The sequence below is a fragment of the Eumetopias jubatus genome, unplaced genomic scaffold (assembly GCF_037043125.1).
Source record: "Eumetopias jubatus isolate StellerSeaLion01/CBP00866 unplaced genomic scaffold, mEumJub1_p1.0 scaffold_3, whole genome shotgun sequence".
In the NCBI taxonomy this organism is placed as follows: domain Eukaryota; kingdom Metazoa; phylum Chordata; class Mammalia; order Carnivora; family Otariidae; genus Eumetopias; species Eumetopias jubatus.
The window spans coordinates 1,736,218-1,763,262 of record NW_028274809.1 but is presented as its reverse complement, the minus strand read 5'-3'; the positions used below and the strand labels follow the sequence as shown (position 1 = coordinate 1,763,262).

Here is a 27,045-nt window from a genome sequence, read left to right as displayed (position 1 = left end):
ACAATACCATGCTGTCCTGATTTTTGAGAGCTTACAGCAAGCCTTGAAGTCAGGTAACGGGAGTCCTGCAACATTGTTCTTCTTTGGTACAGGGCAGGCTATTCTGGGTCTTTTGCCTTTTCCTATAAATGTTAGAATCAGTTTGTCAGTATCTGTGTAGTTTGTGGGAATGCACTGAATCTATGGATCCAACTGGGAAAAATCCACATCTTAGAGCTATCTCCTGAGACTTCCAGTCCAGGAGCACAGAATGCGTTCCATTTATTTAGGTCTTCTTTGATTCCTTGTGTCAGAATTTTGTAGTTTCCTACATACAGATCCTGCGCACATTCTGTTTGAGCTTTACCGCCTACGTGCTCTCTCTGTCAGTACTACTGTAAATGCTGTTTTGTTTTAATTTCAAATTCTAGTTGTTCATTGCTGGTTTATAGGAAAGCGATTGACTTTTGTGTGTGATCTCTGAGTCCTGTGACCTTGCTATAATCTCTGGTTAGTTCCAGGTGTTTTTTGGTCAATTCTTTGGGATTTTCTTCAGACGATCTTGTCATCTGCAAACAAAGACAGTTTTATCTCTTCCTTCCCAATCTGTACGCCCCTTCTTGTCTTATCTTATTGCACCTAGAATTTCTAGGACAGTGTCGAATAGGGTGGTGAGAGGACCTCCCCATCCTGCTCAGTCAAAGGGGTAAAACCTCCAGTTTGTCACCAGTAAGTATGACGTCGGCCGTACGATTTTTGCAGATGTTCTTTATTGAGTTGAGGAAGCTCCCCTCTATTCCTAGTTTGCCTCCTGTCCCCACGACTTTGTTACGGAGAAAGCTCTGGACACATTCTAAAATGACTACTCTTCCGTTCCTCCTGATGAAGACGTGAGGGGATTTTTCTCCACTCTTCACAGTGAGAACTTGGGGGGCTCCTTCTGGTAAAAGCCACAGGTCCCTCTAAGCCTGAGCCCCCAGGAGTTCCTCACCTCCAGCTAGTCCGCACTGGGCCTCCAGCAATGCAGAGTCAGAACTGCCGTCCCGGTGTTCCTACGCAGCTCTGGCCCAGCAGCTTCTGCACCACTAGCGAGCGGATCTCAGCTGGGACCGTCCGTGCTCCCTGCTCCAGATTCTGGGGGACACTTTGCCCTGTAACCTCATTTCTCTGACAGATGCAAGAAAACTTGCTTCTGGTTTTATTCAGCTTTTTTCTTGTTAGGATGAGGCATCATGGCTGCTAAGCTCTTTACAGTCTGAGATGATTGCCTAATGTTTTCGACATTTAGGAACACCGGAATCCCTAAGGGGCCTCTTGATTGTCTCTTCATTGGATCCCCTTCATTCTCTCATCTTACAGTTTATTTGTTGAAGAACTGAGGTCATTTTCCCATGAATTTTCCCATGTTCTGGATGTTTTCTTTGAGGCAAACTATGCTCAGAGACTGCTCCTTGTCTTTGCCAATAGTTTATTTAGCGCAGGTCCACCGTGGGAATTGTAATTTAGAGTAGTAATAGTTGCCCAGCCGATAGCACATAGGATGATGTCTCTTAATAAGCCAATAAATAACATTCTCCAGACAACAGTCGACTGATGCACGGTTGTTCCAGGCAAAGGGGAGAGGACAGACCGGAAGTCCTACTGAGTTGAGGGGTACCTTCCTGCGAGTGGGTTCTCAGAAGAGGCGGCTTAGCCAGTGAGAGCGGACGTCCAGCTGTAGGCATGAAGCACAGGTGCCCTGCTGCAGAGCACACTGTAGGGGAACGGAGGTGCCGTGTGGGCGGGAAGAGGCTCCCTCTCAGGCGTTTTCACCACGGCCGCCAGTCGCCGCGCAGGAGCTGATGCCCCAGATCTTGGGAGAGCACTGTAGATCGGTGAAGGATGGCCTTGCCCAGACCAAACATTCTAGGGAAGTCCTCGCAAGCCCTCGACATTTGAGGCTTAAATGCCCACTCGTCGTGGCCCCTCCTCTGTGTGCCCATCCACAGTTGCCACCGTTTATGGACCACAGATGTGGGAAACTGCATCCTGACACAGCTTCCTCATTGTCAACACATTCACCCTGAGATCAAAACAACTTCGCTTAAGTCACAAACAAGTGGATCTGGAATCATCACAAACCAACACACACACTGGAGTTTGATGCTTGCAGCCCCCTGGTGACCCTCTCTGCTTATGCAGAAACGGAACCAATTTCAGCTTCAGTTTTCTTTCAGCCATCCTGTAATGTGTGGTTCCATAATGAAGCAGACGTTGTCCAAATATCTTAGATTTCCAGTTAGCAGTTCTTCATATAGAATTTTTCTATCGAAATACCACTGCTGTCTCTCCTGACTGAAGCAGGATGTTTGGTCCATTTCCAGCTGATATCATTAAAGGCCAATTTGCATAGAAGTCTCATCTCTTATTGTTTTCTTTTTGTCCAACTGCTCTTTGTGCCCTTTCCATTTCTTCTTTTGATTGATCAGGTATGTTTTTATTGCCCTATTGGTCTTTTCTATGACCTTACTGGCTAAAGGCTTAGTTAGCAGTGGATATTAAATTTTGTCAAATGCTTCTTCTGTGTCTATAGAGAGAGCAATTTTTCTTCCGTTAGTTTAAGATGATGAATCACATGGATTAGTTTTTGAACCAACCTTGCATTCCCAGGATAAACTCCACTTGGTGATGACGGTATTATCCTTTTTACATATCATTAGATTCCATTTGGTAAAAGGTTTTTGAAAATATTTGTTTCCTATGTGGATGCAGGATATTGGTCTGTAGTTTCATTTTCTTGCAATACCTTTGTCTGGTTTTGGTATGGGGTAATGCTGACCATACAGAAAAGCTTGAGGCTGCCCGGCGTGCCTGAGGGTGTGTGAGCGACACACGGGTATGACCCAGGTGCCGAGGGAAGCAGGTGGTGCTCCCATGATAAACACCATCTTGTCCCTCACACCCCTTAGGCTCTCCGCCCCCACCACCTCCCCACTGTGGGGAGCGGGTACTGTCTCTGGTCAGTGCTGGACATCTGGCCCCAGTGGCCATTTTTGGCTGCATCCAACAGACTTCACACACAAATAAAGCCACAGTGGAGGCCCGCAGGTCTGGTGTTGCATAAGGAACCACATTTATTTCTTAATTGGACAGAATTTTAAGTGCACACACACAGTACAGGAGCCTAGAGCCTAACACTTGGGTTTAGGACGTCAGGGAACTGGAGTCATTACGTCAGGATGGTGGTTACAGCGCGGGGGCCAGGGTGTGTCACACAACCACATATGTACAAGCTACAGGGGAGCTCAGGGGACGGCTAGCTGCAGGAAGCTCAGGCCCTCAGGAAGCCACAGCCTCTGCTGATCCTGGGGATAAAAGGAGGGCGCCTTCTGGGGCCCCGCACAGGAGGGAGCTGACAGAGGGCCAGCACGGCAACCCTGCTCACACCTGGACCAGCAGCATCCAGGAACTCTCCCCGAATGCTTTGCCACACCTGCCCCACAGGTGCGGAGTAGGGACCGGATTGATGGAAGGCATCTCACTGCAGCCACCCGGGGGCGTGTGAGCGTGTGCATGTGCGTGTGATGGTGAATGGGACGCGGGCACCATAGGAGTGATGACTCAGAACGAGGCGGCCTCGGAACCCTCACCCCTGGGGACTAGCCTGGATGCACTGGAGCCTAGCACCCCCCCTGCCCTTCCTGGGACCACGGCAGAAGGAGTTCACCCTACCCTGGAGGAGACAGAGAGCGTCTGTGGGTGAGGATGGCTGTCCCTTAAACCGAAATGAGTGGCATCAAGCGTTAAAACAAAAACCTCCCAGATAGATGGCTTTCTGGATCTTTCTTCCTTCCCCACTTAGTGGGAAATAGTCAGGTCTGACTTTCCCCTCTGTACCCCACAATGGGCAGACCCTCAGGGGCCCCCAGATCAGCCTCCCGGGTCACAGATGTGAAGAGCACACCCCAGTTTTTTAAATGCTTGTCCCCCCTAATGTGACACGTGGGTAGCTTCTGGCAAGGGCAGACATGAAGAGACCAGCTTTTCCGACTCAGATTTCTCTCCCCAGCAACTCTGAGGGTCTGACTGTGACAACGGGGCTGGGGCTCCCAGGCAACTGCCAAGTGGCACCAGGCCAGAATTAAACAGTCTTTGGAGCACCTCCATGGCCGTGGAGGCTCCCGAATTTAGGGTGATTCCCAGAAACCCTCGCATGGGCCCCCTTCCTTCAGCCCACACCACGAGGCAGGTGCTCTGTAGGTTGGCTGGCCTCAGATACCTGCATCCAGGGAGCGAGGGCCTCTGACCCTCCGAGGCCACGGCTGCAGGCTGGCTGACCTGAGCGGGCTGTGGCCGGGGGGGCCCTGCACCTCCGGGCTCCCTGTGGGTAGGCGGGGTTCCTGGGAACCAACTCATCTTGGCATAGCTCCCTCCCTTCCTGGGCCAACTCCCTGCCCTCCAGGCCATTGTAAAAGCCAGAATAAGTGCTTGCTCTGGACCGTGCCGCACCCCTGTTCTCTGTGTCCAGGCCTAGGAACGTCTGGTTTCTGGATGATGTTTGACTTCAGCCTGGCATGTGAGCCCTGATCTGGGGGCCTCCAGGGAAGGCTACTGAGCCCTGCCCTTCACAGATGTGGTTTCCCAGGACCCGTGTCTTAGTGATGGAGCTACTCCACCAGCGGTGCCTTCCAAGCACGGGGCTTGAGGGTAGTAGTGAGTGAAAGGGGCCACTGACGTGCTGCCTGAGACCAGGCGTGAAACAGGCACGCTTGGTCTCTGCTGCCAGCCAGGCTGGGGCGGCTGGGGCGGCTGACGGGCCAGACACCACTGCCAGAGGCTGCTCAGGTTGGGAGCCCACCACCTAGTCCCACGTCCATGGCGGTGCTGAAGGGGCCTGAATAACTTTCCCAAGGAGAGCCTCAACCTTCTCACCTGGTATGGGAGCCAAGCCCACATGTCCCTGGAGGAACGTGGCTGCACACACTTCCAACCTCCGTGCACAGAACGGGGACAGTGTCCACATGTCACGTGGGGACGGCCCAGGCTGAATGGGGGGTTCGGAACTGCTGACTGGGGTGCGACAAGGTAATCCAAACTGAATGGAGAGGTGAGGGGTCCGTGAGTGGTACCCCGCAGGACCCGGCAAAGGCAGCAGGGAACAGTGTGGACTGGCTGGCCTCGAACTTGGGCCTGGAACCCTCCCCCCCGACTCTGAATGAAACCTGCTCTCAGTGGGCCATGGTGGGGACAGGGGTTTTGTGGTTTGGTTGCTGTTTTTCCTGGAGTTGGAAAAAGGCCATGTGTGCCTTTGGGTGTGGGAACAGGTCACAGAAGACCCCCTGGGCCCCGTGGTCTCTCTGATGGGTTTCTGGCCTGGGTGTGATGCCTGGGGCAGACCCTGGCCCTGTCCGGGCTGGCCCTCGGGCGTGGAGTCTGCAGACAGAATGAAGTGAATCTCGTAACAAGAGCTTTCTCTGAACAGCACAAGGACAGCCCCCTCGGGAGCAGGACAGGGGGCTGACAGTGGCCCTGGCGCTGGCTGCCCTCACCTGACCCCGGGACTCTCAGAAACTCTTCTCTTGGGGCAAAGGGGGGACGTCACACACTTTCTTCCCAGGAATGACCTTGAGCTCACCCCATTTCTCACAGCAGCTGGAGAAGCTGCACCCCAAACCCCTCACCGCCTGGACCATCTTGAACCCCAGCCACCAGCACCCTGCTGCCCTAGACACATGATGCCACCTGCAGTCCCTGCCAGGAGAGCCCCACAGCCCAGGTGCCCATCTGCCTGGTCTCCCCCAGCTCCCCACGCCCCCAGGGAGAGACACCTCCAGCTGGAAGACCACGCCACCCTCCGTGGCTCGGACTCCAGGCACCAAGTCCCCTGACACTCACACACACACACACCCTGGGATGAGGGCCTAACCCCCGTGCGGCTGGGGAGAAGCCTCTGCTTGGGCCCGGCCCGGCGTGCCACCATGGTGCCAAGCAGGAGGTGCCCGGCCTATGCAGACACCCCTTCACCGTGGCCTTCCATACGAGCCTTGGGGGATGTGAGTGGGAGCAAGCGGGGGACAGGGTCCATCGGAATCCTACAGGTGTATGTGAAGGCATTAGAAATAAATACTTATAAATAGAACACAGTCTTATAGTTAATTTCTGAGTGGACTGTTTCAATGTCACTAACTAATGTATATTAATTATAAGTCTGTCTATGCTTAAAAAAATATCAGAACGGCGGCGATGCCCCTGTGGCTTGTGCCCTCTGGTCTCTCCAGCACCTCCCAGCTCTTCCCACCCAGGGCACGCTCGGAAAGAACAAAGAACAAACGCGGCCTCTGCTGGGAGCAGGACAGGTCGTGTGGCACAGGTCCCTGGGCCAGAGGTGGTGTCCCCAAGAGGGCACTTGCTGGCTGGCTGGTGGGGCAGGCTGGGCACGTGTGACATGACAGGTGGTGATGAGGCCTGGGGGTGGGGCCGGCCTGCTGGCTGTTGGGAGGGCTCCTGCTCACACCCGCATCTGGGCAGACCGCCTTCTGGAGAGCTTGGACCTGCAGGAGGGTCGGGAGACAAGCTGCGGTCGGGACGCCGGCCTCCATGCAGCGGACACCCCTCTGCTTCCCTCACCACCTGGAGAGCGACTCCCGTCCCTATGACTCACAGGGGCAGCCCGCCCGCCGGCCAGGGGTCCCAGGTGTCGGAGGGGCGGGGCTCCCATCCACCAGGGCCTGACTGTGTGCCGCATTTCCAACTACATCAGGCCGGCCCCTGGTACACTGTACATATTGAACGTCTCGGGGATTTATACTTTACCAGCAGCAACACCAAAGCGAACATTAATGTCCTCAAAACGTGCTCCCAAGCCAAAGGAGCAGGGCGGGCGGTGCCGGGGGGCCCCATACCGTATGGTGCCGGCCAGGAGCGGGTTGAAAGCGTACAGCCAGTCGTGCATGTCCTTGTCGCTGTTGGCCTGCAGCAGGATGCCACGGTGCTCCGTGCACACAGCAAACGTGTTGGGTGTCTGCGAAGGCGGGAGGCCGTGAGAAAGCTTGAGGCTTCCCCTGGCCACTCCCCTGGGGCCTGGCTAGGACAGCTCAGGGGGCAGGAGTGGGAAAGAAGGCCCCAGGGAGAGAGCTGGAAAGGCCACCCCATTCTCTGCAGCCTGCACGGCCCATTCTGACGCAGGCACGCGTGGCTCACTCGCAGAAGGCTCTGCAGTCAGGACACCCTGACTCTTCTCGTGCCCCAGGGCTACCTTGCCACTGCTCTGCACCCCCCAGGATGCGTCCATCCCCCGTGGGTGGAGGTTCCTTCCCCTGTGACCCTGGCTCAGCAGCTGGGCCTGGCCTCTTCTGCTAAAGTCTGAGCACTTGGTGAGGCAGGTGTGGGTGGCAGGCTGAGTTTGCACCCCTAAACCACTACTACAGGGAATCAAAATCAGCTAGCGAGCACTGCGGCCTCCGGCAGGAGGAGTCAGGGCTCCTGGCACACACGTCCAGGGCCACTGCGGCTCGGAGAGGAGCAGGACAAAGCCCAGGGACAGGAAGGCTGGACTCCCAGGCCTACATGGCCGGCCTGGTGGGGCTGGGTGGCCCCAGGAGAAGGGGACTGGGTATTGGCCTCTCCTGAATGGGAGTGGGTCAATGCCTGCCCCCCGCCCCCATAGGATCACAGCCCATCACGGCTGGTTGTCACCAGGACCAGGAGCCCCAAGGGTGAGCAGAGAGGGACCCCCGACATGAGATGCAGAGGGATGCTGCACGAGACTGAACACGAGGGCCTCGGTCTGGCAGCCAGCCTAAACAGGGCCCGCAGGGGACTAGGCCCAACTCCCCCTCCCCAAGGCCCACTGGTGGCTTGCGGGCCTCGGCCAGCCCAGGACCCCCCATCCCATTTCCGAGGCCGCACCTTGAGCATGGCCTGCTGGTCCTCGCTGTACTCCACCTGGGCAGTGGAGAGGTTGAGCACAAACCTCTCCACGGAGTCCTTGTCATTGTTGTACATGTAGGCATAGGGCCGCCGCACCACCACAAAGCGCTTGGCCCAGCCCGCCGTGTGTGGCTCCAGGAAGTGCAGGTACCCCTTCTTAGAGACGATGGGGCTGCAGAGCAGGGACAGTTGCTGGCTCGTGTGCTCCTGGCAGTCGGGGGGGGGTCTCCATGCAGGACCCCCACCCACCACCAGGCCCCTGGCAGTACCGGCCACCGGGAAGGTCAGAAAGTGGGCCCCCGAGAACACCCAGGGCCGAGGTGCTATGAGGTACCTGGCGGAACCCCAACCCGGGAGGTCAGAGACCAGAACCACCACTTCTGGGCCTCAGTTTCCCCAGCTGTATAATGGAGAAACTGAAACAAAGCTGAAGCTGCCCCTGAGCTGTCACTCTGTGTCACGTGACCATAGCCTGTAGCCGGTGGCCTTCTTAGGGCTGCACGATGGCCAGACTAGTAACACGCAGATGCGTGGAAACCGTGGTTCTGCAGAGGTGCCTGCTGGATCCCCCGCCCCGGGCCTGGCCCTGGCCCACCCTCCTCCTTGTGCTGTCCGCTCTTTCTCTGCCCCTGCCCTCGGTCAGGGGTGGCCAGCCTATCTCCCTTGTACGGAGCTGTGGGGACAGAGCAGGCTGGATGGTGCTTTAGAAGTGCCCCTGTTTGGGGCAGGGTCCCCCACACACCTGACCCGGATCTCCTGGATGTCAGGAACCAGCAGGCGCTGGGGCTCCTTGTCTGCCTCCGTTGCCCGAGCCGGGGAGGGAAGCTTCTTCGGATCTGTCTCTGGCACAGGTTCGGGCTCTGGACTGGCCGGCCGGGAGCAGGGCTGAGGGGTCCTGGGAAAGCGAAGCCGAGCCTTTGCATTCTTGCAAGGAGATGCCTTGCCGGGTCAGGGCGCCATCCCGGCCAGGGCTTCCTCCCAGCACCGGCGTCACCCCCCTCGGGGCTGCCGCGAGCACCTCTCAGGGTCCGCCCAGCCGCACCCACAGCTGGAGTTGGTGGGCCTGGGCCACCTGACTCCAGGGCTGCGCCAGGGTGCCAGGGAGGGCCCCGCACCAGAGGCAGGGCCAGCTGCGCCAGATCCACGGCCCCTCTCCTGCGGGGCCTTCTGCTCCCCGCCCTTGTGAAAGTGGCCCCTCTCTCCAGATCCCCAGCGGAGCTGAGTCTATTGCCATGTCCTCAGGGGCCACTCGCACAGGGGCTTGTCGGGCCTAAAGGGCCTGACCTATGGCCAGTGAGGCCTGTCTCCGGGGAGGCCCAGAGGGCTTGATGGCTTTTTTTGTTTTACATATAAAACATGGACATCTTGAGGGATTTAAAATGCAAGGGCTCAGCGGTGCCAGTAAAGCTGGGGGCTGGGCAGATGTCAGGCCGTCCTTGTCTACGGCCGTGGGCCATGGGTGTCTGGGCTCTGCTTTGTCACCTTTTATCCTACTGAGTATTGTATGAGCACTTCCCCCTGAAAAGGGTTTTCTGTTCTGTGCTATTTGACCCATTCCTGGCTTTAGTCCCCACAACACTTTAAATCAACGTTTCAGCAGAAAACGTCCTTGGAAGAGTAAGACAACTGGAGACTGGATGGGGGCCATGCCAGCCAAGGCAGGGTGCGGGGCAGACCCCTTCCACCTGGCCCTGCCCTAGATGTGTGCGGCCATCCCTGCTTTCTTGTGCCCGCCCCGCCCCCACACTCTGCACCCGAGGTGCAGCCACCATTAATCAGTCGGTTCCTGGCACTGGGAACTTCTCCAGGAGCCTGGAGCTCACTCACCTCAGCTCAGCGGCTCCGTACCGCCCTTCGACCAGAGAGGGGCAGGTGGAGGAGGGGGTGAGCGTGGCCGCCCCCAGAGGGGACATGGACGGGTCCCGAAGCAGGGTGACAGACATCTCAGAGAGCTGTGAAGGACAGTGAGCCTTTTGTAGGTCATACGGGGTGTGGACTCCCCTACAGTGGCTAACTCCTGTACCTTGGCTCACATTTTACCTCCATTTAGGGCACCCCCATCCCAACTGAGGGCCAGACCTTCTTCCCAGCCTTCCTTGAACGTCTCCCAGCCCCACACGCCCCTGGCGTGCTCTTCCCTGGGCGTCGGGCTCTGTCTTGCCTCAGGAGGGATTTGTGACTGCTGGGCTCCAAAGAGCGAGCAAGGACCAGGCTCTGCCAAGGTGCAGGCTCTGAGCCCCGACTATATCATGGGCAGCCCAGGAGCTGTGGTGAGAGGCCCTTCCAGGCAGAGGGGGAGGCTGGTGCAAAGGAGGAAGGCTGCACGCGGCAGGCCGTAGGCCAAGGGTGAAGACCGGTGATGGGCCAGAGGCTGCAAGAGGGCTGTGCACGGCAGGTCCTGAGCCAGGGTGGGTGGGGGAGGCACAGGAACGGTCCCCCCGGTAGAGGAAGGACAGCTCCGGGGACGTGGCATGAGCAGCCCAGGACAGAGATGGCGGAGTGAGGGCCAGGCTGGAGGAAGCAGGGAGGGGACTGGGTGGGCCTGGGCCCGACTGGCCCTGAAGGCCCCAGCGCTCCACGGACCCCACACACAGACCCAGCTCCTGGCCTTGGCTATGCGATGTTCCCTTAGGCTGTGCCAGTAGGTTCTAAGAAAACCCTGATTTCCCTCCCTGGATAGGGGTGCGAAGTTTTCCTGGTGACAACAGCCCCGCGGGGCCCTTGCTGCCCACCTTGCTCTCACTGGCGCTGATGCAGACGTGACTATGGGCATACTCTCTGTTGAACGTGTGCGTGAGGAGGCGTAAGCACTGCAACGAGAGCAAACGTCCGGTCAGGAAGTGCCTAGGACCTGGCTTGGCCACAGGCATGGCCCCTGGATGTGGAGGACTGGCTGAGGGCCCGGGCTCAGCAGCCCAAGGTAGGCAGCAGCTCCATCCTCTAAGGTGATGGGTGAGCCGGGGAAGCCTCTAGGAGCAGGCCCTGGGCCCAGGGCAAAGATGGGGGGGCAGCGTTGCCGAGTCTAAGAGGTCTTCCCAGTGGCCTGTTGAGCCACAGAAAAAGCCAGCTCTGGAAAGAGGGGGTGAGCTCCCCATCAGCACAGGTATTCAAGGAAGCAGATCACTGCTTGGGGGAGGAAGCTGTAAAAGGCTGCCAAATTCGATTGTGGGTGGAGTGAGGGGCAGGCAAGGGGCCTCCCTCATTCCCCCGCCTCCTGCTCTGATAGGACAAGGCTGGGTCACCAGAGCCCTGGAGGGGCCGGGGTCAGTGCAGTGCTGCCTGAGCTACCTTGACGGCTAGCTCCCGCTGTCTCTCGCTGGGAGCCTCCGGAGGGGCCGGCCGGCCCTCGGCTGAGAGTGGGGAGGAGGGGCTGGACGAGCCGTGGGAACCGGAGTCCTCGCTGGAGGCGGGGGACGGCGCTTCGGGGCCGGTCCGCTGGCTGGTCTCCAGCTTCTCTCGCAGCAGGAGGTAGTGCCTCGTCTTCTCCACCTGCACACAAGACGGGACAAGCTCGGCTGCTGGGACCCGGGAGAGCCCACCCACCAGTTCCCCCCCGGGGCCGTGCTGCTGATGGGACTCGGCCTTGAGGCCCGCCCCGGCCGCCCTCCAAGGCAGAGCGGGGTGCCCTCCACCTTGTGTCTGTGGCCCTAGCATCCGTGCTGGCACTGAGTGGACGGACATTCCCACTCCCGCCGCAGCTCCCTCACAGCATCCTGCTTCCCACGTGCACCTGCCGCCCGGGCCGTCTGTGCCCGCTGCGCACAAGCTCACCTCCTGCAGCAGACTCAGCTTCTCCAGCTCCCACTGGTGGTCCAGGATGAGGCTGTCACTCCGGGGCCTCCAACCCGCCAGGTTCTCCTCGCCGCGGACATAGGCCACAGATGTATCCAGCACTCGCCTTCGCCGCCGCTGCATCCCTAGAACGGGGACCCTGGGCTGGCCACATCCCCGCCCTGGCACCAGGCCTTGGGCTCAGGGTGGGACTTTTCCACGGAAGAAGGCTGGTCCCCCTGGGGAGCGCTTCGCCCACAGGACGTCATCCAGCACGGTGGATGAGGCCACCCCCAGCGCTGCCTCTCCCCTCACTGTCCTCTGGCCTCTCAGGACAACGCCGCAAGTCCAAACGTGAGCACGTGAGTCTCGAAAGGGAGGGCCCCCTAAAATAACAGCTTAGCTGAGGTGACCTGAGTGACCCCAGGGAACCCTGGCTCCCTGACTCCCTGACAAAGTGCCCCCCCAGCAGAGAGAGCAGGGCAGAGGCCTACCTGGGCTGCCGGCATCGGCCACGTGGCACAGGCTGAGCTCATAGATGCCCGTCACGCGGTTGCTGCAGGAAGCAGAGGGGGGACGTGTGGACACCAGGCACAGCAAGGGCCTGTCAAATGCACGTTGGGCACGAGTCCCACTGCACACCCATGCCGGGTGGCCTGGTGTGGGGTGCCCTGAGCTGCAGCCCTGTATGGACAGTCTGCATCTCTGACCCCTCCGGGCCCCCTGTGGCTGAGTGCACGCAGCCAGCCTTGTCATGGAGGTGGGCCCAGCCAGCAGGCAGTCTCCCATGCTCACCACGTGACCCTGGATGCCTGGGTCATAGCCAGCCTGAGGCCACTACGTCCTGAACCCCATACTCCATCTTCCTGTCTGTGCCCCGAGTGTCCTGCACACTGGGGTCCACAAGAAAGTGTGGGGAGCCTCACTGAAGGTGAGCGTAGGTGGCTTAGCACCCGTGGTGGTCTCTGCTGCTGGGACAAAGCCCCTCCTCACTGCCTTGACATTTTTTTTAAAGACTTTATTCATTTGACAGAGAGAGACAGAGCAAGAGAGGGAACACAAGCAGGGGGAGAGGGAGAGGGAGAAGCAGTCTTCCTGCTGAGCAGGGAGCCCGATGCGGGGCTCGATCCCAGGAGCCTGGGATCATGACCTGAGCCGAAGGCAGACGCCCAACGACTGAGCCACCAGGTGCCCCCTGCCTTGACATTCTTGTTTGTTCCCCTGCCCCCCAGGAATGCAGGGACTGGCCAGAAGGCAGGAGGGGATGGCTGGTTCTGGGCCTGACATTCTACTCCCTCGGGTGCTACCAGCCTCCAAGAGGCAAGAGGCTCTGTCCAGAGCATCCTTTTCCCATCCCAGGCCCCCGGTCCTGCTGGCATGATCCCTGAGGTCCCTGGGGAGGAGGTCTCTCAGCCACGGGGACGGAGTGGGGCCCCAGGACCACCCACAGGAGGGCGCCAGGGCAGGGGACTGATTGGGAGAGTGGCCAGTCTGCCCTCTCATCTGGGCTGGCCTGCAGCAGGCCTGTCACTCGAGCCTCTGCTGGGCACTCCCCGCCACTCCCCATGCAGAGTCCGGACAGCAGCACCCCCCACCGCCCACCGCGGGCAGGCTCACCTCTCCCAGCCATTCCCTGTGCAGCCCCCCACCGCCCCCACTTGCAGGCTCACCTCTCCGAGGCCCGCAGGCTCCCACTGCCAAACAGGTTGCGGATGGAGCGTGAAGCAGGTAGCTTGGCATCCCGAGAGTAAAAGACCATGCAGAAGTCCTTGGTGATGACGGCTGGCTGGGTGCAATTCTCCATCTGCCATGGGGGGCAGGGGTGGGGCTCAGGCACCTGAGCACCCCCACAGGACCTGGGCCCTAGACCCCCTTCTAACCACTGATCGGCAGCCTCAGACCTTCCTGGGCCCCTGGCATGGCCCCAGACCCAGGTGGGAGTTCTTGGCTCCCCCCAGTTGACTCCTGGGGGAGAGCCAGGGCCCACCTCCTGGGTTGCAGAGGGCTGGGTGTTGTGCCCGGGACCCCGAGGATCCCAGTCATGGGCCCCAACTGCCTCGCCATAGGATCAGGCGACACCCTCCCAGAAACGTCAGTGAGGATGGAAGCAGATCCTGGCTCCGCACCCGCATTCTCTTCTCTGACTTCCCAGGGCGCTGATGGGCTGTGTCTTACATAGCTGGCTCTTTTGTTTTCCCGAAGCTCAACAGCACCCCAACAAAGCCTGTGTGTGCCGGGGCCTTACTGGGGCAGAGCCCTGGCAGCATCTCCCCAACAAACCATCATCCCAAGAGGCAGTCAAGTGGGTCGCCATATCATATCTGGAGTTTTAGGCTCGGAGAGGAGGTGGGTGCCTTTGCCTTCCCTGTGCCACTGGCTGCCGACCCCGAACCTCCTAATTCCTCAATATTGCACCCAGCTAGCAATGCCTGTGCTCCCAGCCTCCCCCAGAGCTTCGAAGGGAAGGGACAGCCCAAGACCCTGGGGTGGGGTCAGCAGGCTTCTGTTTTCAGCCCATCTGGAGCCTGGATGCAGCCATCCTGCAGCCCGGGGGCAAAACCGCACCCTGAAGTTAGTGGGATGGGAGGTGGGCGCTGTGAGCAGCGCCCTGGAAAGTACGGGGATTGAACAAGGACTTGACGAGTCCTCTGAGAAGACAGTAGGGTCATCTGGGGCTCTCCAGGGCCACCGAGCACCCTCACTGCCCCATGGCAAACAGCTCAGGCTTGGGGAATGGAGGCTTTGGGGGTTTCTCACCTCGATGTAAGCTGAGAGAGTCATGTAGATCTTCTCTCGGTACGGGGTGACCCGGTTGAGCAGGAGAGAGTTGTGCATGGAGCTGTCCCACGCAGCCTCAAACTGATAGAAGGTCCTTAAAGGAAGCAGAGACAAGGTAAAACATGACAGCACGCGGGCCGCGCTCGTAGGCTGGGGACATGCAGACAGACAGACACGGACAGAGACGTGTGGGCCACCGTGGGGACAGCTGCCTGGGTGGTGTGGAGAACAGGCTCCTCCTTACTTGGGCTTAGGGGGCGGGCTCCCCTCTGCACGGACAGGTGGGGCAGCCCACAGCGCTGGTGCTGAGGCAGGGATGGGAGAGGGAGCGGAGAAGGGAGGGAGGCCAGCGCAGCGGGCTGGGACATGGCAACAAAGGGGAAGGGAGAGAGGGAGGAGAGGGGAGGTGGAAGCAGACCGAGTGGTGAGAGAAGGGGAGAGGGCAGAACGGGGACCGCCCCCTCCTGCCCTGTCTGAGTAAGGAGGGGCCAACCTGCCCGGGTTTGCCAAAACCCTCTGTGGCCCGTCTCCTCCCCTTGGGAGAGGATGCTTGGAGTGGAAGCGGGGCAGCCCATGGCAGAGAGCATCACCCCCCCGTCCTCCGCCCCCCGCCCCCCACAGCCAGGCTCCTCTCCACTCAGCTCCAAGCAGACCTCCCCTGTCCGCATCTCTAACCAGGGAAGAAAGTGAGCAGAGCAGAAGCCCGTGGCCCAAAGTCCCCTCTGAGGGCAGCTTAAGCCGTCCCTAGGAGGCCCGGATGTTAGTCTGCAGTGGCCTCCGCGGCGGAGCAGGCTTTCCTTGTCAACCGCCCGACAGCAGAGCTCCCAGACTCTGGCTTAGGCTGGGTGCCCCTTTGAGGATCCTATGTGAGGTGGGGAATTTGCCTCAGTCCACAGTGCGGCCGCTGCACGAGCCCCGGACAGCACCACTCAGCACCCCGCTGCGCCCCGTTTCCATCCAAGCACCCTCGAAGACACGGCTGAGACACAGGTCAGCACAGGCTGCCGACAGCCGCACGAGCGCCGGTGCAGCCAGGCCCCTCCCGAGTGCGGAGGGCCGCCAGGAGGGGTGAGGCCACGCTGGGGCGCAGCCCACGTCGCGGCCTCCCGGCTCTCCAGGGCACACTGAGGGGGCCCAGGGTGAAGCAGCGGGACGGGGCAGGGCTGCTGTCACATACACGTCACCAAGGACAACGATCCAGAGGAAGGGCTGTGAGGACCGCGGGGTGACCAGACCGGCAGAGAGCACGGGAGAGAGGAAACTGACAAGCAGAAGAGGACGACCAAGCGGGTGCGTAAGAGAAAAGTGAGCTGTACCTAGTGTCACTTCCGAACGACACGCTAAAGGTGGAGGCAGCCAGGACACACACGTACACACAGAAGAGATGGACATGTCAGAACGAGCACCGTCACGCGGCCGGGTACAAGCTAACCGACAGGGAGCAGAGTGTGTGCCACGGCCGCCGGCCGCCCAGGCGGCTCGTGGGGCGGTGGCTGGGGCCTTCTCCGACCCCTGGCCCCCGCGTCTGCAGCCAGAGCTTTGGGTCTGTGCCCAGCGGGACCAGGCGGGTACCCATGGACCCATTACCGACCCTTAGAGGGACGCCCTCCGTCCCAGGGGCCCCCACACGCCCCGGGCCCTGTGGGCTAGGCCTGCGGGCAGAGCCAGAGGTCCACGTAGCCCGGCCCGGACACATGCCACTGCACGGCCGCGTGACCTCGGCTGTCACCAGACACCTCTATACCCTGCTTCCCAGACAAACCACTGGTGGTCACTGCCCCTGCCTCATGGAGATGTCCTGCGGGTTGCAGGAGCTAGTGCTGAGGGCCAGGCAGGTGGCATTAGTCTTACTAACTCTTGTTACTAGTCCTCGCCTCGAAGAGGCCCTGACCACACACTGGGGAAGACTAGCCTGAGGGTCTCCTACCCTGGTCGGCCAGCCAGCCCCAAACCCTCCAGCCTGGCCCAAAGGCTCAGCTCGCTGCCTTCCCCTCTGTCCACCTGCCTCACATGTCGCTAAAGGATGCTACTGTCTTCTGGCCCACCGCCAGCGCTCTGGGGACCAGCAGGGCTCTCCTGCACCAATGCGTGCTCTGTGTGTGGCCTCCAGGACGAACTGGCCCTCCCAGGGCAGGCTGCTACTCAGACACCAAGGGCTGGGTCCCCATCTCGTCTGGACCCCTCACCCTTGCCTGGGACACACCAAAGGAGCCAGCCCAGTGAGGCCGGCCAAAACCCCAGGGGCCTCACCCCAAGGCCAGATGGACTCTGCCAGAACAGGCTGGGGCCGTAAGGAGAAATGAGCCCACCTCCACACGAGGCTCACTCACCGAGGCCCCTCGGAGATGCTCTTGGCCAAGCGGCCCTCGGTCGAGTTAGGATGTGGCTTTTGCTCTGAGGCTCCAGTGACCCCAGATCTCTCTGACAACTTGAACTTGTGGGTCTCACATGTGAGGAGGGGTAGGGTGGTAGGTGGGGGCCCCTTGGGCCCATGTCCACAGCCTAGGATGGTGCCTTTCACTGTGCCGTTCCCCAGGCGCCAAGATGGCCAGGGTCTGACCTGGCACAGCCATGATGCTGCCCACAGGCTGTTTCCAAACCACTGGTCAGCCCTTAACCCCAGGCAGCCTCTTGAAGAACAGCCCTTGGCCTACAGGCAGCATGCCTTCGCACGGGCATGGGTGCCAGATCCAGGAACCCCAGGCTGGAAGGGTCTTCAACACTCCTGAGCCCCTGAAGCCTCTGCAGAGGGAGGTCTCACTGGATGCCAGCAGGTATGCCTGGGGTGGGGAGGGGTGATGGAGTGGCAGCTCGCCTGTGTAGGACCTACACAGCCACGTAGGGTGCCGAGCCCATGGGACATAGCCCGGGACCACTGATCGCTGCCCCCTGGTCACCAAGAGAGCCAGAGGGGGAGCCAGGGGTACCATACCAGGACCCCCACTCGTGAGCAGGCACAGGACTCTCGGGATTTCTCTGGGCATCAGGTCACCCCAGGAAGGGAGCACCCTCACTCTAACCCCACTGGACACCCAGCCAATCCCTCAGATACAACTCTAAGGGGAAACGAGCAGGCCAGACGTGGGGTCCCTGGACCCAAAGCGGCAGCACCACTTGGGAGCACTGCAGATTCTCAGATCCCACCCCAGACCCACTGAGGTAGAAATACTGGGGTGGGACCACCTTGTGCGCAGAATGCCTGAGCTCACTGGTGCTTCACCACAGTCTTGGCTCACCCCACCATCCTGCGGACCTTTCAGATCCAGAGCCCTGTCAGGCCGGGACCCGAGTGTCCCTCTTCCAGGGAGGCCCGACCCACAGCTCGCAGTCCTTAGCCCTTCTCTGGGACTCCCTGCAGCTGGTAGGGCATGCCTTTCCCCATGGCAGAGCCCTAGGGGTTCCTGCAGGCCCCCCCTTCTGGAAGAAAAACGCCCTCCTGCACAATTCCCTCTGCAGAGGACTGCAGGCTCAGGAGGGAGGCACCTCTCCCCTGAGCCACCTCCAGGAGCTGTCAGCCAGCATCTTGCCTCTGACTGGCTGGAGCGGGTGGGGAGGCCTGTGCCGACTCCCCCCAGCCACAGGGCTTGGGCAGCAGGAGCCCAGAAACAGGACCACCCCCAACTTAGCTCTGGGACATAGAAATTGATCCTCAAACAAGTGAGGACCCACGTGGGGAAAACTGAAAACGCTTTAAAAAGTTTTGTTGACAAAGAAAATGTCATAGGCTGTAAAATGATTTTTCCATGTCGATTCTTGCTCAGAAATCTTCAGCGGCCACCCCAGCCACAACACTGGCGGGCATTTTGCGTCCCCTTGGATTGTGACATGGGAGCCCCTGTGTTGGCCCGGCCTGATCTAACGGGCTGCGCGCCTGCACATGTCCCTGCGGAGCTCAGGTGGGGTGGGTCCTCGTCTCAGCCGGCTGCCAGGTAGGGGCAGAGGGTCACCCCTGCGGCGCGTGGCGCCTGGTTGTTCTGCACCGGACTCTGACTCGCCGGCCACACACGGCCTTCAGTACACTTTAGACAACTGTGTGGTGACTTGTACCCGGTGCTTGTGACGAGTGTCACAAGGTGGGCATCCTGAGGCAAACGGGTGTGTTGAGAATCTGAAAATTAAACCCCGTGCTCAGCGTGATCCCACAGCTACGAGCAGGGGAATGGGATTCCACTGTGCCCGTTGCAGACCCGGGCGGGGCTTAGCGGCGTCACCCACTGTGCCGCTCTAGAGCCCTCAGACCAGAAGGGAACGGAGAAACAATAAGAGGAGTAAGGGACTAAGGAGGTGAGGAGGTGCGGGAAGGAGGGGGTGAGGGGACAAGGGATAAAGGGGTGAGGGGGTGAGGGGTGAAGCGATAAAGGGGTGGGGTAAAGGGATGCGGGACAAAGAGCAGGGATATGGGGTGAGGTGCGGGCATGAGAGGGTGAGGGCTCAGGAGACGAGGGAACGCAGGGGTGAGGGTAAGCGGCTAAGAGCGAGGAGGTGCGGGCATGAGAGGGTGAGCGCTCAGGAGACGAGGGAACGCAGGGGTGAGGGTAAGCGGCTAAGAGCGAGGAGGTGCGGGCATGAGAGGGTGAGGGCTCAGGAGACGAGGGAACGCAGGGGTGAGGGTGAGCGGCTAGGAGCGAGGAGGCGCGGGCATGAGAGGGTGAGGGCTCAGGAGACGAGGGAACGCAGGGGTGAGGGTGAGCGGCTAGGAGCGAGGAGGCGCGGGCATGAGAGGGTGAGGGCTCAGGAGACGAGGGAACGCAGGGGTGAGGGTAAGCAAGCGGCTAAGAGCGAGGAGGTGCGGGCATGAGAGGGTGAGCGCTCAGGAGACGAGGGAACGCAGGGGTGAGGGTGAGCGGCTAGGAGCGAGGAGGTGTGAGCCTGAGAGGGTGAGGGCTCAGGAGACGAGGGAACGCAGGGGTGAGGGTAAGCGGCTAAGAGCGAGGAGGTGCGGGCATGAGAGGGTGAGCGCTCAGGAGACGAGGGAACGCAGGGGTGAGGGTAAGCGGCTAAGAGCGAGGAGGCGCGGGCATGAGAGGGTGAGGGCTCAGGAGACGAGGGAACGCAGGGGTGAGGGTAAGCGGCTAAGAGCGAGGAGGCGCGGGCATGAGAGGGTGAGGGCTCAGGAGACGAGGGAACGCAGGGGTGAGGGTGAGCGGCTAGGAGCGAGGAGGCGCGGGCATGAGAGGGTGAGCGCTCAGGAGACGAGGGAACGCAGGGGTGAGGGTGAGCGGCTAGGAGCGAGGAGGCGCGGGCATGAGAGGGTGAGGGCTCAGGAGACGAGGGAACGCAGGGGTGAGGGTGAGCGGCTAGGAGCGAGGAGGCGCGGGCATGAGAGGGTGAAGGCTCAGGAGACGAGGGAACGCAGGGGTGAGGGTGAGCGGCTAGGAGCGAGGAGGCGCGGGCATGAGAGGGTGAGGGCTCAGGAGACGAGGGAACGCAGGGGTGAGGGTGAGCGGCTAGGAGCGAGGAGGCGCGGGCATGAGAGGGTGAGGGCTCAGGAGACGAGGGAACGCAGGGGTGAGGGTGAGCGGCTAGGAGCGAGGAGGCGCGGGCCTGAGAGGGTGAGGGCTCAGGAGACGAGGGAACGCAGGGGTGAGGGTGAGCGGCTAGGAGCGAGGAGGCGCGGGCCTGAGAGGGTGAGGGCTCAGGAGACGAGGGAACGCAGGGGTGAGGGTGAGCGGCTAGGAGCGAGGAGGCGCGGGCATGAGAGGGTGAGGGCTCAGGAGACGAGGGAACGCAGGGGTGAGGGTGAGCGGCTAGGAGCGAGGAGGCGCGGGCATGAGAGGGTGAGGGCTCAGGAGACGAGGGAACGCAGGGGTGAGGGTGAGCGGCTAGGAGCGAGGAGGCGCGGGCATGAGAGGGTGAGGGCTCAGGAGACGAGGGAACGCAGGGGTGAGGGTGAGCGGCTAGGAGCGAGGAGGCGTGGGCCTGAGGTAAGTGGTTAGTGGTGAGGGTCAGGACTGACCGGTGAGGGGTGAGGGCTGGGGGGAGGGAGAGCACATGACCCACGTTCATACAGCTGTGTGCAAGCGCCAGCTGAGAGATTTTCATGTGTCTCACTTCTGCCACAGCAGCTTCAAGCAGGCGCTAAATTATCTCCTTTCTGAGGGGGAAGGAAAACGAGGTTCCAGAAGCTTCTGCCACCTGTCCACACTCACATAGCCAGCCAAGGGCACTGCCAGCCAGGGGCACGGCCAGGCTGCCCCGGGTCCCTCCCCGACCCCGCACATCTAGGACAAGACCCTCCCTGCGCCACACCCCACCGTCCGCTAGTTCCCGGGACCGTCCCCACCGTGGCTCCCTGCCCCACAGGGCTGGGCCCCATGAAGGAGGGTTGGGGCTCTGACCCCCATTTCCCCTCAGTGCCCTGGGCCTCCTCTTTCAGGCCAAGCCCACTGGGGCCAATAGGCCTTCATCTGGAACTGGGGGTCTGGGCTCCCTGCTCAGGTGCAGGGGTGAGGGCCTCATGAAGTTAGGGTGCTGAAAAGGAAAATCGGTGCCCATTCCTTCCCTGATGCCTCTTCCTGGCCACACGGAATTGTCCCCACTTTACCCAGGAGCTTCCTGGGCACACGTGTTGCGGGTGAGGGGTGGGGGGCTGAGGACCAGTGAGCACCCCTCTATCCTACTGAGCTGGCTGTGGAAATGCAAACTTGAGCAAAACATCCACACACCCCCAAGCAATCACACTGGGTCCTGGAGGCTTCCACTCATCAAGGAAACAACCCTTGACGTGGGTCCTGTCCAGCGGATGCATCCGAGCAAGGGGCTCCCGGCCCAGAGCCTTCCGAGAGCAGGATGACGGCCCCAGCCAGCCCAGCTCCCTGCCAGGCCTCCTCCAGCAAGCCAGCCCCACTGTCCAGAGTGGCAGGTCCCTACTCTGGGCCTGTACGGCTGTGCCCCCTGTTTGGGAGCAGCCACCTCCACCCGTGTTCCCTTGACAGGGACCCCAGGGAGGGTGAGCAGTAGCCTCTGGAAACATGAGCCCAGCACACAGGTGCCCACGTGTGCTTGCCTCCGGGGTCACACCAGCAGGAGCCACAGCCTGCTGCTGCTCCGTGGGGCCCAGGGCCCATTCACAGTGGCCATCACAGTCGTGGCTCAGACAATCATGTCATGCCCCCCACCCCACCCTGGGGCTCCTTCCAGAGAAGGAGCGGGCCCCACCCTTGCCCCACTCCAGGCAGCTTAAAGGCTCAAACATCTGCTGGAAGCCTTCTGAATGCTCACTTCATCTTTCAAAACAGCTGTCCTGCAGGACCAACGCCATGGAGCTCTGACCACAATCCACCAGACCCAGGAGATGACCCTGACCCTCTGCTCAGAACAGAGTCTCACCGACGATCTTGATTAGGCACTTTGAGGCTGTCCACACCCGGGGCCTCACTGACCCTTGCAACCAGCAGGCACGAACAGGGGCCCCACTCAAGTCGGGGAGGCGGTCCCCTGCCCAGCAGCCCCTGCCTCTGGGGGCTTGGACCTGGGACTACACCAGTGAGCCCAGAGACCTACTGGGCCCTTCACAACTTCACTGCCCACCTACTTCCATAAAGGGTGTGTGGTGCCCAAAGCCAAGAGCACACAGCTGGAACCCCCAACCCGGCCAGGCGAGGGGCTGACGCTCAGGGCTGGAAGGCGCAGAGCATGGAGGCCCCCTGGCACGGCTGGTTCTTGTCTGCCTCCCGTCCTGGGGCCACCGCAGCCCCTCCCTCCCTCTCTTCTCTTTCACCTTTACAGGGAGTGGGGCTGGTGCAGCCAAAGGCAGCCTGGCCGGCCAGTCTGCATGCTCCCGCTCGGGCGGGGACGGGGTCAGCGCGGGGCGGGCGAGGCTCGGGGCGGGAGCGGGAGGCCAGCCAGTGTCTCCGGAGGGTGGGAAACTACCAGAGCAGCCAAAATCAAGAGTACGGGCAGAAGGGGCTCAGCCAAGAGGGAAGGGTGGGGGTGGGAGAGGAAGCAGCAACAACCAAAAAATAAAATAAAAGAAGTATTCCAAGGAAATAAAACTGAAGAAGATGGAGAAACAGGAGGGAATGGGGAGCGGGTGTAGAAGAAATCCAAAAAGCTGAAATTAAAGTCAGGGCTGTGGGACTGGGGAAGGAGAAAGGCCGAAATAAAACCACGGGGCACAAGTGATACCTAGGCATGTCCGAATCAAGAAACTGCCTGCAAAACACAAACAATTACAGGTTAGTGAAGGCGGCGGGGCAGGGGGCGGGGCGGCGGGGTAGCGGGGCGGCGGGGCAGGGGCAGCGAGGGGAGGGGCAGTGCGGAGAGAAGCTGCCTGCGGCCACAGCCCCACTCTGAGCTGGGGAGGCCACGAAGCACGGGGCCTTGGAGCAGGAGGAAGTGAGGCCGTGGCAAAGCGTGTGGGCGGCTTGCAGCCCTCAGCCCAAGCCAGGCCCGGGGTCTCTGGGGAGAGAAGGGCCCACCCAAGCAGCCCATTACAGGGCTCCCAGGACATCAGCCAGGGTCCAGGAAGAGGAAGGTCCTGGGGAGGGGGAGCCTGCTGGCTTGGCCTGCCAGGCCGCAGAGTGGCATCTGCCTGGGGCCACTAGGCGGGGAGGGTCCCCAAGATTTTCCTGGGGCAAGGCTGGGGGGGGGTCGGAGCTGTCCTGGGGCTGTACCAGCATGGGTGGGAGCCAAGCCTGAGGCCAAAGCAGCTATGGGCAAGGTCTATGGTCCTGCCCCACGGACGGGCCTTCCCCTACCCTTGGCCCAGGGCAGCCTTGACCTCAGACAAAGGGCCGACTGACTCCAGAGCTGCCCTGTGGCCACCCTCACTTCCCACAATCCCCAGGAAGAAGAACCAAAGTCCCGTCAGTGATGGGGCCTCAGGCCTCTTGGAACAGGGGTGGACCTGCTTAGCCAAAGCCTTGCTGACCCGAGGTCCAGCCAGGGGCCAGAGCCTCCTAAGCTACCCGGGACTCAGCGCAGAGCCAAGGCCCCTGTAGGTCTCCCCAGCAGCTGGGCTGGTGGGACAAAGGGAAGACTCAGAGACACGGTCCTCCGTGTAGGGAGACCACATGGGGCAGGAAGTTCGGAAGGAAAATACCCACCCCCACTCACTGGGGTTTTGCCCCCCACTCCCTTGCTGCCCCAAGAATCTAGAAGTTGCCGGGGCGAAGGAAGGGTCTGAGGCAGGGGGAGTGCTGAGCTCACTCAGCAGGGCACATCGCTCCCGGGGCCACCCTCCGCTCTGGGGTCCCAGTCCCCACACATCCCTGCGGGCAGCTCCCACGTGGGTGGGTGCCAGGCCTCCTCTGATGCACTCTCGTGGTCAGAGGAGCCCCTGAGCTGGCTCACCCCACGGTGCCCCCAGCTCCCCACTCTGCCAGGTGGAACCCCAGCCTGCTCATCATAGCGACACCACGCGAGACACCTCCCGGCATGCTGCACCCCAACTCCTCCCTCCCCGGGACATGAGTGCAGGGGCCATTCCTCTGGAAGGTTTCTGGGCAGGGCTGGGACCAGAGTCACAGCTGCCCCTCTGGGGGTCTCTGACTGCTGGCCCCCCAGCTGCCCACACGGGGGCGTGCTTCCCTTAGAGCCTACCCCTCAGGGTGTCCACGACAAAGCCAGGCTCCGCGGGGGCCCACGAGTCAGGACAGGACCTGGCGCCCCAGGACCCTTGACCCTTATGGATCTTAGCTTTCCTTGCAAATGCGGGGTCCCCCGGTGCCCTCCAAGCACACCCAGCCCTCAAAAATGTTTTTTCCTGCACACACTGCCACAGGAACCCGTGAAGACAACCAGAGTGTGAGCTCCAAGGGTCAGCTCTCAGCGTCTGCCTCCAGACCACGTCTGCCCTTGGGAGAGCCGTCCAGGACCCTGGAACACTCTCGTCATTTCCTCAAGGCCCTGGAGTGCAGCATCTCAGACACAGCCAAGCCCACGTCCCCACCAAGAGGGCAGCTCTCGGCAGTTACGAGCTGCCCACCCCCCGTCAGTCCCCAGATGCCACCCCTCACACCCCACCCCCACCCCCCGCAAACCCCAGCAAGGCTGGTTTGTCAGGGGCGGCGAGGGCATCCCCGGGGGGCTTGCACACCCTGCCCACTGCCCAGGTGCGGTGGAGCTGGGACTGCCCCGGCTGCCAGGTCTTGGACATTAACTGCAAGCTGGACAAGGAGCAGCCCCGGGACAAGGAACACGTGCCAAGCAGTGCCTAGAGGGCACACCTCCACCCTGGAGGCTGAACCGCTGACCCGTGTGCCCCGGAACCTCCTCGAGGACCCCCAGCCCGAGGCCCAGACCACCCACAGCAGTGTGGCTGGGGACATTCGGGCCTGCTTGTCTGCCCACCACCCCTGCTGTCCCCCCCGAAACTCCTGAGGACAGAACCCAGCTCATCCATCCTCAACTCCCACTGCCCCTCGGCCAGGTGACCAAATGAACAGGCTGGATGAATGTGTGAGCCAGTGATGGGACAACATGCAGACAAACACACCAAGGAACCTGGAGGCCATGAGCCTCCCCTCCTGGCACCCCTCCTGGAGGTGTCAGAAAGGCAGGCCTGAAAGTTTTGAGGCTAGACACATCCTAGACCTTACAAAGCCAGGTGGCCTACGGGCATGGCGGGCTGAGGACACAGCCCAGGTCCTGACCTGGACCCTGTCTTCAGGGAGCTGGGAACAGAACCTACTGCCGCCCGGAGGGGACTCACCGGTCGTCCTGGGCCGGGTGGATGTAATCGGAGGACAGGATGTTGAGAGACAAGATGTTGGGGTCGATCAGGGACTCATCAGTTTCTGGTGTGTTTCGGATCCGACCTACAGGAAAGACCACAGTGCGGTCACCCCCCAGGAGGACAGGCGGAGGTGCTGGGTCCCTGCCTGGGCTGGAGCTCCGGAACAGTGAGGCCACATCAGGGCACCGACTCCCCACGTGGCCACAAGAGTACCAGGCAGGGAGGCCGTGGTAGCGTCTCTGCCAGCCCGGGTGTCAGCACTCAGCGGACCACCCTGGCATCGTTCCTCCTGCAATCTCAGTTTCTAGTTTCTCAGCCATAAATAACTCTCTCAATGTCCATCTCTCTTGCACCCAAGTGATAGGTTCTAACCACCCAGCCTAGAACGCACAAGCCCTTGTTGGGAAAAGAAATCTTAGCAGGATAAGGAGAAATGTTCCCTCTTCTCTTTATACTAGAAGGAAGGGGGAAGGAAGGAAGGAGGGAAGGAAGGAAGGAGGGAAGGACCATCTGTGCCATAAATCTCTCTGCAGGGCACACTTCCAGCCGAGCCCCCTAAGACGCCCCCTCCTGGGGTGGCGGCTCCTGTCTGGGGAAGGCGCCATGACCGCAGTGAGTCCGGAATCCTGCTGGGGGCTTTGTGCATCGTTTCTCGCCTGGTGGTGTTAGAGACCGCAGCACTCCGCTTCTTCAAGGAAGAAACACACACTAAGTTTTCTCCATGAAGCCGTACGGGAAGCACTGGCCTCCCGTTCCCCATACGCAGAGGTGAGGCAGAGCCCAGCATCGGGCCAGGATCCTGTGTCCACGCACGCTGGAGCTGCCTGCCCCACCTCCTGGGAACTTCTTGCAACATTTGGGTTCTAGGAGAAGGCAGGTGTAGGCTCCCCCCAAAGTGCTCCCAGGGTGTGTCCCCCATAGCTGAGTGCCCTGCAGCTCAGCTGTAACGAGAACACTCGCTACAGTGCCAGCCTCAGCCCTCCTCGGCCCCTGGGGTATGTGCGTCAGCAGCGCGCGCTGCCCGTTCGGTGTGGCCAGGTGCTCCGCTGGCAAACGCGATGCCCGGGAGCCCCCGTCAGGCAGAGACGTCCCCTCGCAGGCCTGTTTGGTTTAGGAGGCCCAGAGAGGCAGTGGGGCCTGGAGTTCACACCAGCATCTCCCCACCTCCTTTCAACAACACCTCTCCTCTGCCCACACATGGGACAAACACTCCTGTCTGCATTTGGTCCGTGCGTCGGCTGGGTACGTGCTTCATCTTTTTAAGTCGATTCCATAACTTGCCCTAAACAGCATCTAAGATGAGGATTTGCTAGCTTGCTCCAGCCTTTTACGATTTGTGTGAAAATACAATGTCTAAAATAAAAGCACTTGTCTTGGGCCCCCAGAAGCTCAGGGGTCCACAGTCCTGCACTTTGGGGCCCAGCACGATGAGTCTCCTGGTGGCATCCCTGTGACTGTACCCTCAGGGCCCCCCTATGAGCCCCAGGGACAGCACCCCACAGGGGCTCCCCTCCCGGCCACAGAAAGGCCCGGGAAGGGGCTTCCAGAAGGATCCATCAGCTCCAGGGCAGGGGAGGGGCGGAGAGTTGTCCATGCGCTTGAATGGAAGCTGGGAAGACGAACTTTTACAGCTTGGCAAAAGAAACACCAGAGTTCGGAGTGTGATGTCGTTGAAGGAAAACGTCTGGTCTGTGGTGACCGCTACGAGCTGAACCGTGTGTCGTCCCCTCCCCCCCAAAAAGGATGTGTTGTGGTGCTAGCCTTCGGGACCTCAGCACGTGACTTTATTTGGGCTAGGGTCTTGGCAGATGTCATTAGCTGAGATGAGGTCACGCTGGAGTAGGGGGGCCCTAATCCAGGTCCTCCTAAGAAGAGGCCACATGATGGGTCCCCACCCGAGGAGCACCAGAGAGTCCCCACAAACCAGCAGC

General features: G+C 60.8%; 1 protein-coding gene across 20 annotated transcripts in view; it reads right to left on the bottom strand.

The window, feature by feature from the left end:
* Positions 1-6,209: 6,209 nt before the first annotated feature.
* The window catches only part of KIF1A (kinesin family member 1A), a 71,662-nt gene continuing 50,826 nt past the window's right edge, over positions 6,210-27,045 (bottom strand). For 7 of the 20 annotated variants that reach the window (XM_088022001.1, XM_088022008.1, XM_088021993.1 and 4 more), the window contains 13 exons: positions 25,091-25,196; positions 22,564-22,590; positions 14,416-14,530; positions 13,329-13,462; positions 12,153-12,214; positions 11,659-11,804; positions 11,176-11,376; positions 10,620-10,697; positions 9,715-9,839; positions 8,630-8,782; positions 7,867-8,059; positions 6,861-6,979; positions 6,210-6,509 (listed from right to left, as the gene is read on the bottom strand). In XM_088022001.1, coding sequence (XP_087878127.1) covers positions 6,467-6,509; positions 6,861-6,979; positions 7,867-8,059; positions 8,630-8,782; positions 9,715-9,839; positions 10,620-10,697; positions 11,176-11,376; positions 11,659-11,804; positions 12,153-12,214; positions 13,329-13,462; positions 14,416-14,530; positions 22,564-22,590; positions 25,091-25,196 — 1,502 coding nt within the window. In that variant the 3' untranslated portion in view covers positions 6,210-6,466. Of the gene's footprint in view, positions 6,510-6,860; positions 7,007-7,866; positions 8,060-8,629; positions 8,783-9,714; positions 9,840-10,619; positions 10,698-11,175; positions 11,377-11,658; positions 11,805-12,152; positions 12,215-13,328; positions 13,463-14,415; positions 14,531-15,752; positions 15,777-22,563; positions 22,591-25,090; positions 25,197-27,045 lie in introns of all 20 variants that reach the window. The other 13 variants (XM_088021998.1, XM_088022006.1, XM_088022002.1 and 10 more) reach the window with 5 other exon arrangements.